The sequence below is a fragment of the Eptesicus fuscus genome, chromosome 3, assembly GCF_027574615.1.
Source record: "Eptesicus fuscus isolate TK198812 chromosome 3, DD_ASM_mEF_20220401, whole genome shotgun sequence".
NCBI lineage: Eukaryota > Metazoa > Chordata > Mammalia > Chiroptera > Vespertilionidae > Eptesicus > Eptesicus fuscus.
This window is the reverse complement of record NC_072475.1, coordinates 104,984,154-104,998,702: the sequence shown is the minus strand read 5'-3', so window position 1 is coordinate 104,998,702 and position 14,549 is coordinate 104,984,154. Positions and strand designations below refer to the sequence as shown.

Genomic DNA, 14,549 nt, shown 5'->3' with positions numbered 1-14,549 from the left:
AGTAGAAATTTGCACATTGGAAGTCACTGAACCTTTGATTTATTCACTGAACCTTTGTTATAAAAAGCACCTATGGAGAGCAGATGAAGGCATTTTTTGACTAAATTATCAAATATTTTTCAACATCACAGATGAACATTTTAAAAATAAATTACAATAAAATTATAGGTAAATATTTTAAAAAGTGTACGCTTGAATGTTACAGTGGATAACACTACTGGCTTGATCTTTGTATTTTTGTGCTGCACAGGAAATGCCAGCACTAAATCTGTCACAAACTCATTTTCAAAAGAAATTGCATCCATAAAGGGACACGTTCTTTCCCCCCTCTCTTCTTTTGAATTAGCAACATGAGAAAAATTAAGAGCTTTTCTAAGAACAGAAGAGTCATGGAAACAGAAGTGTTCTGTGTGGACGCTTCGCAGTCATCCCCAGGTTTCCGAAGGGCACACTGAGGCGGAAAACCTTGTTTCCAGTTTCTGCTCTACCTTGGCTAGCTCTGTGAGGGCAGAAGCCATTTATCGGGTTTTACCTCTCCTTTGAAATACTTACCACAATTATGGTCATCATTGTCTTTTCCCTCACTACTGGGTTACAAGATCTAAGTGTCAGGACTCTGTATTCATATCCCTCTACCCAGCATGTAAGTTACTCAATATTCACTGAATTTTTTTTTATTTATCTGTAAAGTGAGGCAGTTGGACAGAATTTCCCATGTCCTTTCCATCTTTGATTCTAATAGATATCAATTTACTTTGGATTATCTAAGTCCAGACAGTTGAATTTTCCCCTTCAGCTTACTTTATAGCCTTTTATTGCATACTAGTACTTTTCCAAATTAGGACATTTTGTCTAAATTCAACTTGAAGATAAAGCAGTACAAGGACTATGTCTAGACAAGCAAGGATTCTGAGGGAGTGATAATGCGCATGCTGTTGAACCCAACTCCTACATCTTGAAGTTGTGGTTTGTGTCTAAAACAAGTGAAGAACTAAAAAGGTAAAGGCAAATCAAACTTCAGAACAATTTTTAAGTATAAAATTTGATGATATTCTAAATTTTACAGGTGCTAACGCACAGTAAGTTTGTTGAACCTCCAAGAACATAATCCAGCACTATATGGTAGTCCTTTGTACCAACAAAACTTGGTGAGAAGAACCATGGATTTTTTTATTTATCTGTAAAGAATGCTTTGCACTTGAGTATACATATTTCTTTAATGTAAGTCAAAAGCCCATTACAGTGTATCCTGTTACAATGAAAATCTTTTACTTAATCTGGAAGCTCACTCAATTATTTTGAGCATTATATACAACCCAACAGATACAATGTAATCCTTGACAACTCTTTGAAATGTTGTAGCTAAATTACAGAGTAATTGGATAATGTAGACAACTGCAACAAAGCATTTACTCTCATACGGTGCTCAATATTAGATGACATATAAAATTCAATTGGGAGCCCAGCCAGTGTGGCTCAGTGGTAAGGGTCGGCCTATGAACCAGGAGGTCACAGTTCAATTCTGGTCAGGGCACATGCCCAGGAAGTGGGCTCCATCCCCAGTGGGAGGTGTGTAGGAGGTAGCCGATTAATGATTCTCTCTCATCATTGATGTTTCTATCTCTCTCTTCCTCCCCCTTCCTCTCTGGAATCAATAAATATATATTTTTAAAATTCAATTAGGAAAGGGAGTTCAAAAGAACCGTGCTTCTTCCTTGAATCAGACTTGGATAAACATTAGATGAGGGTAAACCCTAGGTGGGGAAGTATTTAATTAATTGTGCTTTTATATATTTTTCTTGCTACCTATTCCTAATTATAAACTTTAAATCTGTGCATTTGGGTACTATTTGTTTTATCTCAAGTACAACATACTAGGCAGTCTTTAAAATCATTTTCTATTAATTGTAAAAAGTACACTCAGATAAGAACTCTGGAGAGCACTTATGATCTTGATTTCCAGCATGTCATCAATTTGGTTCAAAAAAATTCTTATAAAAAAAGAACTCTGTAAAATCATTTTCTTTTAGAAGGCATAAAATATCCAGGGAACTTTTATTTTTAAAGAAAAAATCAATTAAGACATAGCTTTCATTGACCCAAACATGCATAATCCATCCTTAATATAAAATGCACTCAATTGGAAAATTACACATGAAATACAAAGGGAATGCAACTTTACATATGTAAAATGATTGCTAGCTATAGTAATTTAACAGTCAAATTAATAGACATTGTACATTAAAAGACACCACCACCATCTAAAAGTCAATTATCTATGATACACCAAGGGACATTCTGATATGGAATGGTTTGACTCAAAGCAAAGAATAAGGCACCTGCTATGAACTTAGAACAATAACTTTCAATTTAGAAGTTACAATAAAATAGAAATTAACCAAGACACTTGTTTCAAAGAGGGAAACAAGTATAGGAGTTGACTTCCTGGGTGAGAAAGGCAGGTAACAAGGAAGATGAAACCTGCTGCCCCAGGTCAGCTGATTCTTTTCCTATTCTATAGTCAAATTCCTGATAATCCTTACCACTCCCCTCCCTCCCTCTCTCCCATACCTTGGGGCATCAGAAGCTCTCTCTGAGGTTCACACTGAGTATAGACAAGGTAGCAGATTTCCCTTTCTGTTCCTCTTAAAACAGCTTATTTTAAAAGAAATATCCTGAGGCAATTAAACAAAGCAAACAAGCAGCTTCCTTTCCAATTAGCAGACATCTCTCAGGCTTTTTTTCATCAAGTTATGGCTAAGTACTTAAATAGCCAATAATCTCAGTTTTTAACAGTACCAGAAAACCCCAAATCTGCCTTCTTACTACCCTTACCATTATTACAATGGAAGTCTGATCATAACCTATAAAATTACACAAAAAAGGGAAAACTAAGGACTGATCCCTTATCAGTAAATCCAATTAATTCCAGATGATACATTAGTCTGATGTATCTAGAAACCCAACAATTTTAATCATAAATCTAGAAAAAGCATTTCCAAACTAGGTGTAACTTTTTAGTTTGTGCCTTTTTGATGCTAAAAGTGCTAACAACATGCTAAGATGTCTTATGGCACATTGGGCTCAACAGTATGTTCTGATGAGGCATCCATTTTTAGTATTATTTTCCCCCTTGGACGTTGTCTACCATAGTAGACCCCTTTGATACATTAAAGTAATTCTGATGAAATCATTGGTGAGATAAACAAAACCTTCCCTGACTTTACTCCACCATGATAGCTTTTAGTGAAACTGAAGTGACTAAGTTACAAAATGCTCAACAAAGTTGTTTTCTTATGTTATCTCAGGTTAGTATATTCACCCATGCAAAATCCAAGGTAGTGTAACAGAAATATTAAAGTAAACATGGCTATAAGCATCTTTTACATTAGGCATTTAGAAGCTTTTAGAATTTTCTAGGTGCTATAGATTGTGGGAAAACTAGGCTAACTGTATAGTTGTTCCATTTATAAGCACCTTATTACAGCACAGGTCCATGACCCTATATGGGAGTGTGCTTTCAATTCAAGATATTGTAATAAGTGCCTAGCTATATAAAAACCGTAAGATTCCAAATTTTAAATTAAGCTAACTGCATGTACTCATTAGGCTTAACAAAATCTAGACCCTGTCCTCACAGACTTAATCTAATTACCAATACTGTATACTGTCTTAATAACCACATTAAAAAACTTACGCTTTAATGACTGAATAAGTAGGGTCCACTAATGTAGCTTAACAATCAAAATTTTATTGCTTTATTCATGTGGTGCTTTTGCAAGGCACTGTGGTATGGACTAGAAAATTTGGAATGACTTGTGAAAAAACCTTGGAATGACACATGAATGATGATATGAAAAATAATTCTGAGGCAGGATGATTTACTGAATTGTTTTTAACCAGGGTATCAAACATCGGGAATGAGTTCAAGTTAAAATTCACAGGAGAATGGAAACATCTTAAGGTCAGTCTCTTCACATGCCCATCCTGATACTTTGAATAATCTGGAAAATTGCTGTAAAGAGAAAGAGCAAATATTAAAACATGCTTTGAATAAATTGGTCTGGCAAGGGGCAAATATTAAGGTAGGGTACCCTTAAATAATAACTTGCAAATGCTATGTAACTTCATTGTAATAATGAAGACAGGCCTATCATAATAAAACAAATGTTCAGAAGTTTTTAAAATCTCAGTTTCTGAGTGTTATATTTTAATGTCCCAGAGAGTTTGACAATAGCAATCATTTTAGAAAAAATTTAAAGTACCAAAGCAAACAGGTTTTTCAAGCACAGAATTATTTTGGTTTATCACTAAATATTACATGTCCCCTGAAGGCCTGGCCTATAACATGCACGTTTCCTCATTCTCACAAGGCTGAAATCCAATCATCTTTAGGTTATATAAATTGCTTGGCTCTTGGCCATCTATCAGGAAAGCTTCCAACTGGTAAGTTTAGGAGACAGGCAAAGTGAAATGTTTAAAAGAAACCTCAATAAAGTTAGAATGTCAAAATTTGAAATGCAGAAACACGTGCTTCAATAACAACAGCTTATATTAGAAAACAAATGATATTCTGTAATACATTTGCAGAGGCATGAGTCTATAACAGCAGGCTGCCCTGATAACGAATTTTTCTACCATATGTCAAATGTTTCTTTTATTAATCTAAAACCATTTGTCACATATTGAATTGCCACGTTTCTTTTACAGCGAATCAGTTCTTCGCACTAGCTTTACCCTAAAATATACCCAGCTTTTGACATAATGTTAGATTCTGGGGTATGTTACATTAAGTTAGAAATCCATATGTACATAATGTTCAGAAGTTTCTCTTTTTTGCAAAGGTATTGATAGTGGAATTGCAAAGCATCCGATTTCCTTCTCTGAGATGTTTTTGTTTTCTGATTTGGTCTATATTTCTAACAGCTTGGTCATTGCTAAGAACCCGACGACCTCCTTTTCGAATATCCTGTGGGCACAGTCAAGCCGGGAGAAGTTTCTGGAGCACCACCCTCCGTGCATATGTGGGACAAGCAAATTTGTTCAGATGAGAGAATAGTGGAGCTCTCGGCAGGTGGGTTGAGAACTACGCGGTGCAGACTCACCACTGAGAGGTCACCACGTCATCCCAAACCCGCCATCCACCATCCCACCGACGGCGGCCCCCACAGCACTTACCAGAACCACAAACAACAAAAATGAAGAGAGCCAATAACCAGGGTCCTACGGAGGCCTTCTCTTCGGGAGCATTTCTCTGCAAAAAGGAAAACCCACCGTTTCAAACGCAAAAAACCCACTGCGACCCAGGACTCCCACAGCCCGCTCTCCGGCGGAGTCTCCTCCGGTCCCGAGCCGCCAGCTCCTGCACCCCCTCCCGCAACCCCCAGCTTGTGTCCAGCTCGCGGCCTCGGCCCCCACAGCCGGCCGGGTCTGGGCGGGCTCGACGTGGCCCTGACTGCAGCGGAGGCGCGTCCGCGCTTCGCTTACCGAGGTCTTGGCTACGTTGCCGCGCTGGGTGATATTCTTGCTGTGCTTCTCGTTAGCCATACGGATCCGCTGTTTGGCGACCATCTTCGCGGCGCCACCGCTAACCCAACCACCCCTCGGCCTCGCTCGCTCCCCCTCGGGCCGCTGCGACGCCCCGCTCCCGGTGCCGCGCCGCGGGAACGGGGAGGGTCTCCGGCGGGCGCTACGTTGGGCCTGAGCGGCAGGCGCGGTGCCGGGCGCTAGCGGGCGTGGGGCGCCGGCTGCCTGGGAACCCGGGCGCGCCGGCGAGCGAGGCTGGAGCGCGGGAGGGCGGCAGGCCCGGAGGAGGCTCGCACCGCCGCCGCCGGGAGCGTGGAGTGAAAGAGGAAGAAACGAAACAAGTGGACCTCGTAACCCGTCAGCTCGAACTACTTCGGTTCGGCTGCCAACGTCAGCACTGGGAGAACTCCGCCCCGCGGAAGTGCGGGCCCCGCCGGCAGGGGGGGGAGAGCGAGGGTGGAGGCGGGCGCAGGGGCCCTAGCCCAGCCCTCCCAAGTTCTGTAAAAATGTGTCCCGCCCACCTGCCCCCGGCGCTGCGCGTGCGCCTGGAGGTTCCTTCGCGGCTACAGTCTCTAAACGGAAGTGATTGGCCCCGAGTCTGGTGACCCCGGAAATACTAAGTTGCCGTGCCCACGCCGGAGTGGACGTGTAGGGGCCGGGTTTGGCCCTCGTGAACTCTGACCCGAGTGCATAGGTTTCTCTTTCCGGGACGAGATGGCGCCGCACACGCCGCTTTTAACAGGTGAGTTCTGAACGAGCAAGGGTCTGTTCCTTCAGAGCAGTTTATTTTTTGTGTCTTTGCCCTTGGGCTTGGAGTCCGGTCCGGCCTTTTCTTGTAGGTTGCGAAAGAGCCGGAGGGACCTTTGGGTTTTTTCGTGTTGCGTGGCAATCGGAAGTGAAGTCCCTGCCTCTGCGCTTCTGCGTTTCCTTTCCCTTTTGCCTATCCATCATTCTTTCCTGCCGTTTAAAGTTCTGCGGGATTAGAGGAAGCGTGATAAGAACTGAAAATGCTAGTTGGATTTGTTACCCTGGGTTTGCAATACTAGTATTGTAGGAACCCTTATCTGTTGACAGGCTTTGTTGACTGTGAAATCATTTAGCTTTATAAACACGTGACTGAGTCCACTGGAATGACCACACAGGAAGAACACGTGAACTAAAGTAACACCGAGTTTTGTACTCCTTGCTTTGATGAAATTTGTAGGACTTGAAAGAGTGGAACTGTGGCAGTACGTGTGGTCTGGGATGGTAGCAGTGAGCCTTATAGAGATAATGTAGCAATGTTTGGCGTTGAAATGGTTATGAGCATTTTAGCATTAGAATATTAGAGGATTCCTGAGATTTTGAAGCTGAGGCAGAGTTTATAATGTTGGAGAAGATAATAAACTTAGCCTTGGACAGTGTCAGGGAAGACTCTGGACTAGGGTAATGGCTGGGAGTCTCATGTGAGCATCAAATAAGAAGGGGACAATGGGGGGGGGGGGGTGAAGAAGGCTTTGATTAAATCACCAGCGGCTTAATAACTTATGTAGAAGGAAAAGGAAGTCATTAAAAGACAGGATGTTTACTTTTATGGAAAAGGATTATTTGCTCCTGAGACTTGAAAGAAACCTTTTTAGTTTTTGTATTCTTCTACATTTTAAGATCTACATCAAGCATGTCAAACTCAAAGGCTAACACGGGCCAAATAAACAAGTTTTAAGTTTATGTGGGCTGCAAAAAAACAAAAGCTTCAATTTTCATAGAAACATAGGTTTATTTCGATAGTGACATGCTGAATACAAAGGGCTGAAATAAATGAGTAATGGTTAACATAAAATAATAGAACATTTTAATAGAAAGTTCTACTTTTTCTTGAACGTTAACTTACCAGACACCGAATAACTGCACAAATTAATAAGTGTAATGCAAATAAACCTATTTTTCTTGTTCTCCAAAAGCAGAATATTTCCTGTTGCGCACACCAAACAAGTCAGTGCAAGACTAATGACGTGGCAATTGGCTACTAAAATACTTGCTGCTACTATTAGTGAAGAGAAATGGAGCGCTTGCGTGTAAAGTGCTTAAGGGAAATGAATGCAACATGATTATAGTAATAAATATAGTAATCAGTCATTAGTAAACGTAGTTTGTTATTAATTATGTATAACAGGATATTGTAAAAATTAAGTAACGACATTTTTATTAAAATGTTTCTTACATACCGTTTTATTGGCTGGGCCACAAAAATATTCATTGTGGGCTGCATGCGACCTGTGAGCTGTGAGTTTGACATGCTTGATCTACATTATACTACATTTTAAGATCTTTGTTATTATGCACTGTGCCCACTCACATTCAACCTGTCTACTATAGTTTATTCATCAAACATTTATCAAATACTGACTATACTTTGTTAGGTAATATGCCAGGCAGATACTATTTAAAAGGCATAATTATATAATTAAACTAGAAGCCCAGTGCACAAATTCATGCATGGGTGGGGTCCCTCGGCCTGGCCGACGATCGGGGCTGATCAGGGCCGCAAGAGGTTGGCCGGCTGGGGAGAGAGACTGTGGGAGGTTGGCCAGCCAGACCTATCAGAACCGGTTGGCCGGAGGGACTGCAGAAGGTTGGCTGTGGGAGCTCACTAACCACCAGGGGGAAGCTCCTGCATTGAGCGTCTGCCCCCTGGTTGTCAGTGCGCGTCATAGCGACCTATCAACTGGTCATTCGGTCATTCAATCACTTAGGCTTTTATATATATAGATTAGGTTTTTTTTCCTCTAGCTTTATAAAGGTTAACTTGTATGCTACTCACAATTTTAGAATACTAAAAGCTTAGGGGTGCTTATTTCAAAGGTGTGCTAACATAGATGCACAGAAACAGTGGACAGGGATTGCTTAAGGCAGAGATAAACCTTTTACTAAAATGTTATATGTCTGTACATGACTACCCACCATGACTTCCCAGTTAGCAATTTATGATCTGATCACCCTGTGAGATTACTTTCCATAGGATCCCTCTTTTTCATCCACATGATTAATCTTTAAACACTTTAATATAGATATTTTAGTTAACAATAGGTTATTTTACTTCCAGAATCTTTTAAAAACTTAGACTCACGGGATTTGTAGTTGTGAATAATTTAGAGATTATTCAGTAAATTTTTATTAGTCATGACTTAATTGGAAATGACAAAGGAATTTTTTTTTTTTTTTTAGAAAACTTTATATAACCTTAAAGCTTCAGTATTGATGCATCTAGGTATTTGCATGACTCCAAAAATTTGTGTTTCTTCATCCCTGTGCTCTTGATTTCTTCACAACTAAATTCATTCTGAGGCTAACATTCTACATGATAGCTCAAGGTCTACATTCAGCTAAACCAGTAGCCCCAAAGGAAAGAGCACATTGTTGCTAGTCACAAGGCTGGCTGTCTTAAGCTTGGCTTGGCTCTTGCTCATCTTTGATTTGGTCATTTTTAAATCAGATCACCAGGACCAAGATATATTCTCACCCCTGGATAGTTTTCAAAGGAAAATTAGAGTAATCTAAAAAGGGGGGATTGATATGGGTTTCATGTTGTTTGGATGCCAAAGAACATGAAACCCATATTGTCTAGTCAGCTTGCTTAATTGAGGCCATTGAGATGATTTATTAAAAATTAAGTCATTTTTTTTCTAAATTGATATGTACTTCAGTGAATGTAAAGGTTGAAAAGAGTATCTATACTAATAATAGAGGAATATGTAAATTGTCCAGGATGCTGTCACAGTAACAATAATGACCGAAAAGCAGGCTGCGTGGGGTGACAAGGCCTGAAGGGGGGGGGGGCAGTGAGGGACGACCAGCTGAACAGCAGGCTGTGTGGGGCAACCAGGCTGGCAGGGGGGTTAGTGAGGAACGACCAAACAACTAAACAGCAGGCTGTGTGGGGTGACCAGGCCAGCAGGGGGGCGCAGTTGGGGGTGACCAGGTCAGTGGGGGGGGAAGTTGGGGGTGACCAGGCCAGCGAGGGGGCAGTTGGGGTGACCAGGTCAGCAGGGGGGGCAGTAAGGAGAGACCAGGTCAATGGGGGAAGCAGTTAGGGGTGACCAGGCTGGCAGGGAGGGCAGTTAGGGGCGATCAGGCAGGCAGGCAGGTGAGCAGTTAGGAGCCAGTGGTCCCAGATTGTGAGAGGGACATCCCCCGAGGGGTCCTGGATTGGAGAGGGTGCAGGCTGGGCTGAGGGGACCCCCCCCTCCTGTGCACGAATTTCGTGCACCGGGCCTCTAGTCATCTATACTAGTAAAAGCGTATTATGCAAATCAACCAAACGGCAGAACAGCAGAACGACCATCTGGTGACCATCCGGACGACCACGCTATGACACCCATTGGCGCCAGGCCAGCCAAGGTGGGTGCAATGCATTTGATCAGGGGCCCGGCCATCGCCCCATGATCGCCCTGCAGAGAGTAGCCCAGGCCACCGGCCTGCAGGGTGATCAGTAAATTGGGGGGCTCCACAATTGCCCCAAACAGGGAGGCCCACTCCACTGACCGGTGGGCTGAAGCAGGTGAGCAGGGCCTCCCTCTGCAGGGCACAGTTGATTGCCCCGAAGACGGAGGTCCAGGCTATCCAGCGGGGGGTTGGGGGCACTGCAGTGGGTGGGCGGGGCTCCCCCTCTTTGGGGCAGTTGATTGCAGGGCTCCCAGACTATGAGAGGGCACAGGCCAGGCTGAGGGACACTCCTCCCCTCCCCCCCCCCCCCCCCCCCCCACCCCCGTGTATGAATTTCGTGCACCAGTATTATAATAATCACCATATCCCTGCCATAGGACTCTTGTTAGTTGAAGCCCAGTAGTTTTCTCATATTAACTCAGGCCTAGAGCAATAAATTGTACATGCGTATCTGGAAAGGATAGTAAGTTTGGAAAATATGTACGTACAATATTTAATATAATTATTTTTAAATCGTTATTATTTATGAAAATGGCACTTATTTGTTTAATGAAAAAAACTGTTTACATTCTTGATTTTTCTTTCTAATTGGACATATTGCCACATTCCCTTTGATTGAAAAGGGGAATCATTAAAAATAAGAAATCATATCAAGTCTCAATACATTATTAAGTTAGCTCCACATTATATTCATTGTTTCAGTCACTTCTAATTATTGAAGAATTTGTTTTGAATTTATTATTTTGCTTTTGTTAACTTGTAATACAGTTTATATTCTGTTATGATTCTTGATTTTGTGTTTCTTCTAATAAACTTTGTATATCTGTTTATTCAAATTTGTGTAAAAAGTTGCTCAAAATGATTAAATCCAGTAAAGTATCTTTAGTGGTACCAAAATATCTTGCAGTACTTTCTCATAGTTATGCTTCTATGAAGGGAGGTGTGAAGTAAAATATTTGTTTTGAATAATGTTTATATGTATGAACAAAACTGGAACAACTCTGTATGATTTTTGTGATGGATTCAATGGATAATTAGTCCCCCTAAAATAGGTATATCTATTGTAAAGCATCATGTACAAAGAAGGTTTGTCTAATTTAATGAGTTCTTCTGTCTCATGGAATATGTTCTTTACCTTATTACAAAAATCTTGGTCTATTCAATTTTTTATTTTAACTTAAAATTTTTGAAGAATGTTGCAAAACTTTTAATTAGTTTAATTTCTTGTTGTATTGTGAACAAAGCATTACCAAAAAAGGTAGGCTTTTTAGTGACCCTTTATTTTGATATAATTTAAGTATAAGAAGTTGCAAAAACAGTAAATAGACTTTCCACGGACCCTTCACCTAGTTTTCCCTAATGAAGTCTTATATAATCATAGTATGTTATCAAAACCAAAAAATTGACCCTAGCACAGTAGTATTTACTAAACTATAGTCTTTGTTTGGATTTCACCAGTTTATGTGTATGTGTGTATAGTCTTAAGAAAATTTACCATGTGTAGATTGATGTAATCGCCACTGTCAGAATATAGAACTGCTCCATCACCTGCTTCAAACTCTAACCCGTGGCAACCACTGATTTGTCCTCTATCATGATACTTTTGTCCATTTCAAGAGTGTTATATAAATGGAATCATAGCACATGTAACCTTTGGATTTTTGTTTTTAAAGTGTTCTCTTTGTTGAATGGGAATATGTGCGTGTTGAAAAGCAGTTGATTAGTTTGACTCAAGATTTTCACTTTTCCAGAAACATATTCAAACCAGGAATTGAAAACCACATGAGACTGAATGCTAATTGAGCAGGAAAGACACGACCCTTTTCACACTGACTTCTCTGTCAAGTGTTGCCTTGTAAGATTTGGATTAATCTACATGAAAGACTGTGGGTTAGGTGGGATTTCCACTCCCCTTCCCCTCTATTTCTGTCTTAGTCCATTTGGGCTCCTAGAATAAAAGATCACAGGCTTATAAACAATATAAATTTGTTTCTCACAGTCTGGAGACCACAGAGTCCAAGATAAAGGCACCTGTAGATTCAGTGTCTAGTGAGCACTCATGTCCAGTTTCCTCTGTGTCCTCAAATGGCGGGAGAGGCAGGGGACCTCCCTGGAGTCTCTTTGATAAGGACACTTATGTTACCTCACAAAGGTCTCACCTCCAGATGCGATCGAATTGGGGGTTAAATTTCAACACATGAATTTGAGGGGTGGAGTACACAAGCATTTAGTCTGGCGACTCCTGTGGGGTCTTTTGCCTCTCTTAGTTTGGGGTGTAGGTATGAAATAAGAATTTAGAAAGGGAAAGAAAGCCTTATACTGGTTGTTTCGAAAACCCTGAAATTTCAGTTTTCCCCAAGTAAGCATTGTGGTCAGTGATAATGGTAATACAAGTATGAGGACCAAGGTTACTAGTTACAAGTGCCATGAGAACATAAGAAGCCAAGTTGAGCAAAGCTTATTTCTTTTTTGCCAGTTACCTCAAGCATATGGGGTCAGCAGTTAAGTCAATAGGCCATAACATGGTTTGATTATATCACCATATGGCATATTTTCTAATTACATTGCAGCTTAATTGGGACTGCATTGGTGATATGCCATTTTGTGTTCCTATGCTTGCAGTGGTTTCTGAAAGAGAGCTCTCAGTGTGTGCAGTTGCCACTGCAGCTTGTGGGAGGGACCTCATTAGACTAACAAAATGTTAAATAACCTAGTTAAAGTGAAATCTGGTAATTGAACTCCTTAGTTTGGGAAATGCATGTTTTATTAATCCCTCAAATAAATGTTTGTTAAAAAATTAATTACAGTATTAAGAAAAGGATGTCCTGTTCTCTTTTAAACTGTATCATACATGACATTGCAGCAGATGATTGATTTTGATGATATGAAATAGCATTGTTTTGCCTGGGTAGTGAGAATAGTCAAAAGGCCAAGAAGTGATTAAGAATTTTCATGCTAGCCCCGCCAGTGTAGCTCAGTGGTTGAGTGTCAACTGATGAACCAAGAGGTCACAATTCTGTCTCATCATTGATGTTTCTATCTCTTTCCCTTACTCTCTGAAATCAATAAAAATATATTATAAAAAAAGTTTTCATGCTAAAGAATTGAACTTCATAGTTTTTATTATTATTATTTTTGTTAATCCTCACCCAAGGATATTTTTCCATTGATTTTTAGAGAGAATAGAAGGGAGGGGGAGAGACAGAGAGAAACATGACGTGAGAGAGACACACCACATCCATTCGTTGCCTCCTGCATGTGCCCCAACCAGATCCGGGGATCAAGCCTGCAACCGAGGTACATACCCTTGGCTGGAATCGAACCTGGGACCCTTCATGCCATGGGCCTATGCTCTATCCACTGAGCCAAACCAGCTAGAGCTTTTTAAAAATATTTTAAATGTATTTCTTTATTGATTTCAGAGAGGAAGGGAAAGGGAGGGAGAGATAGAAACATCAGTGATGAAAGAGAAACATTAATCAGCTGCCTCCGGTACACCTCACACTGGGGATCAAGCCTACAATTCAAACATGGGCCTAGACTGAGAATCAAATCATGACCTGGTTCATAGGTTGACACTCAACCACTGAGCCACACCAGCCAGGCAAATTCTTTTACTTTCATTCTAACTTTAAATTATTTTCTTTGGGAGTGAAAATTATATTACTTTTGATAGCTAAAAATTGAGTTAATTAATTCTCGGGTAGAATATTAGTGATCTGAGAACTGTCCCTGGAGAAGGAAAAGGAAATATGGACTAGAGTTGGAGCCAAGAGTGGCCCCTCTCTACCAACTTGGCTGTTTTCCCAGTAACCAAGAGAAGAGTGGAAGATTTGTGAATAGCTAGCAGAAAAGAAAGCAGCTGTAATTGTGGCCATGGACCTCAGTAAAACTTTTGTTCTTTTCAGCTCTTCTGCTATTGCTGAATTCTAGCTCATAAAATAGTAACTCTAGCTCATAAAATAGTAAATCTCTAGGATAAGTCTTATTTGTTTTATATCTTACACTAGAGGCCCGGTGCATGAAAATTCATGCATTGGGTGGGGTGTCCCTCAGCCCGGCCTGCCCCCTCTCACAGTCCGGGAGCCCTCAGGGGCGGGAGGTGACCCAGTGATCAAGGGAAGGTGACGCCCCCATCACACCTCTGCTGCTGCCACTGCCGGCAGCGCAAGCCTCGGGGGTCCCTGAGCCTCGAGCGGCCCTGGGTGGCTGGGCAGCCGCCATCCGAGGCTTGCCTGTGCCTCAGGCTGGCCCTGAGCAGCTGGGGGGCTGAAGGAACTGGGGGACTCCGGAGGCAGGTGCGTGGAGCTGCCCCAGCAGGGCTGAGGGGACTGGGCGCCGCCATCTTATGGCTGTGGGCACCACAATCTTTGAGGGCGTGGCAGTCAATTAGCATATTCCCTCCTTATTGGCTTTGGGTGTCATCATCTTTGTGAGGGTGTGACAGGCAATTAGCATATTCCCTCTTTATTAGATAGGATATTGAACACTCATTCTCTACCTTCCATTTCCACTGCCCCACCCTAGCCCAAGTTTTCTTAATCTCTCCTGTGGGAGTACTGTAGAACTGTCTTGATTGGTCTCTTCATGTCCACTCTTAC

General features: G+C 41.5%; 2 protein-coding genes across 8 annotated transcripts in view; one reads left to right on the top strand and one right to left on the bottom strand.

Moving 5' to 3' along the window:
• Positions 1–1,198: 1,198 nt before the first annotated feature.
• On the bottom strand, positions 1,199–5,995 carry SERP1 (stress associated endoplasmic reticulum protein 1). The gene is made up of 3 exons (XM_008161257.3): positions 5,488–5,995; positions 5,179–5,254; positions 1,199–4,015 (listed from the first exon to the last, which is right to left on the bottom strand). The coding sequence occupies exons 1-3, from the start codon at positions 5,569–5,571 to the stop codon at positions 3,975–3,977; spliced, it is 201 nt and encodes a 66-aa protein (XP_008159479.1). The 5' UTR covers positions 5,572–5,995; the 3' UTR covers positions 1,199–3,974.
• A 188-nt stretch (positions 5,996–6,183) lies between these two features.
• Positions 6,184–14,549, top strand: part of EIF2A (eukaryotic translation initiation factor 2A) — a 54,457-nt gene continuing 46,091 nt past the window's right edge. For 3 of the 7 annotated variants that reach the window (XM_028138572.2, XM_028138571.2, XM_008161254.3), the window contains exon 1: positions 6,184–6,268. Coding sequence is in view for 2 of the 7 variants with exons in the window: in XM_008161254.3 (XP_008159476.1) it covers positions 6,241–6,268 (28 nt within the window). In the remaining 5 variants the exon portion in view is untranslated. Of the gene's footprint in view, positions 6,269–9,830; positions 9,904–14,549 lie in introns of all 7 variants that reach the window. The other 4 variants (XM_054714094.1, XM_054714091.1, XM_054714096.1 and 1 more) reach the window with 3 other exon arrangements.

Bases quoted from the DNA above. Each gene is read 5' to 3' on its own strand.
- SERP1 (XM_008161257.3), bottom strand. From the start codon at position 5,571: ATGGTCGCCAAACAGCGGATCCGTATGGCTAACGAGAAGCACAGCAAG. The intron at 5,255-5,487 runs GTAAGCGAAGCG...TCCTTTTTGCAG, and splicing joins GCAACGTAGCCAAGACCTCG to AGAAATGCTCCCGAAGAGAA. The intron at 4,016-5,178 runs GTAAGTGCTGTG...TTCTCTTTACAG, and splicing joins TTTTGTTGTTTGTGGTTCTG to CAATTTTCCAGATTATTCAA.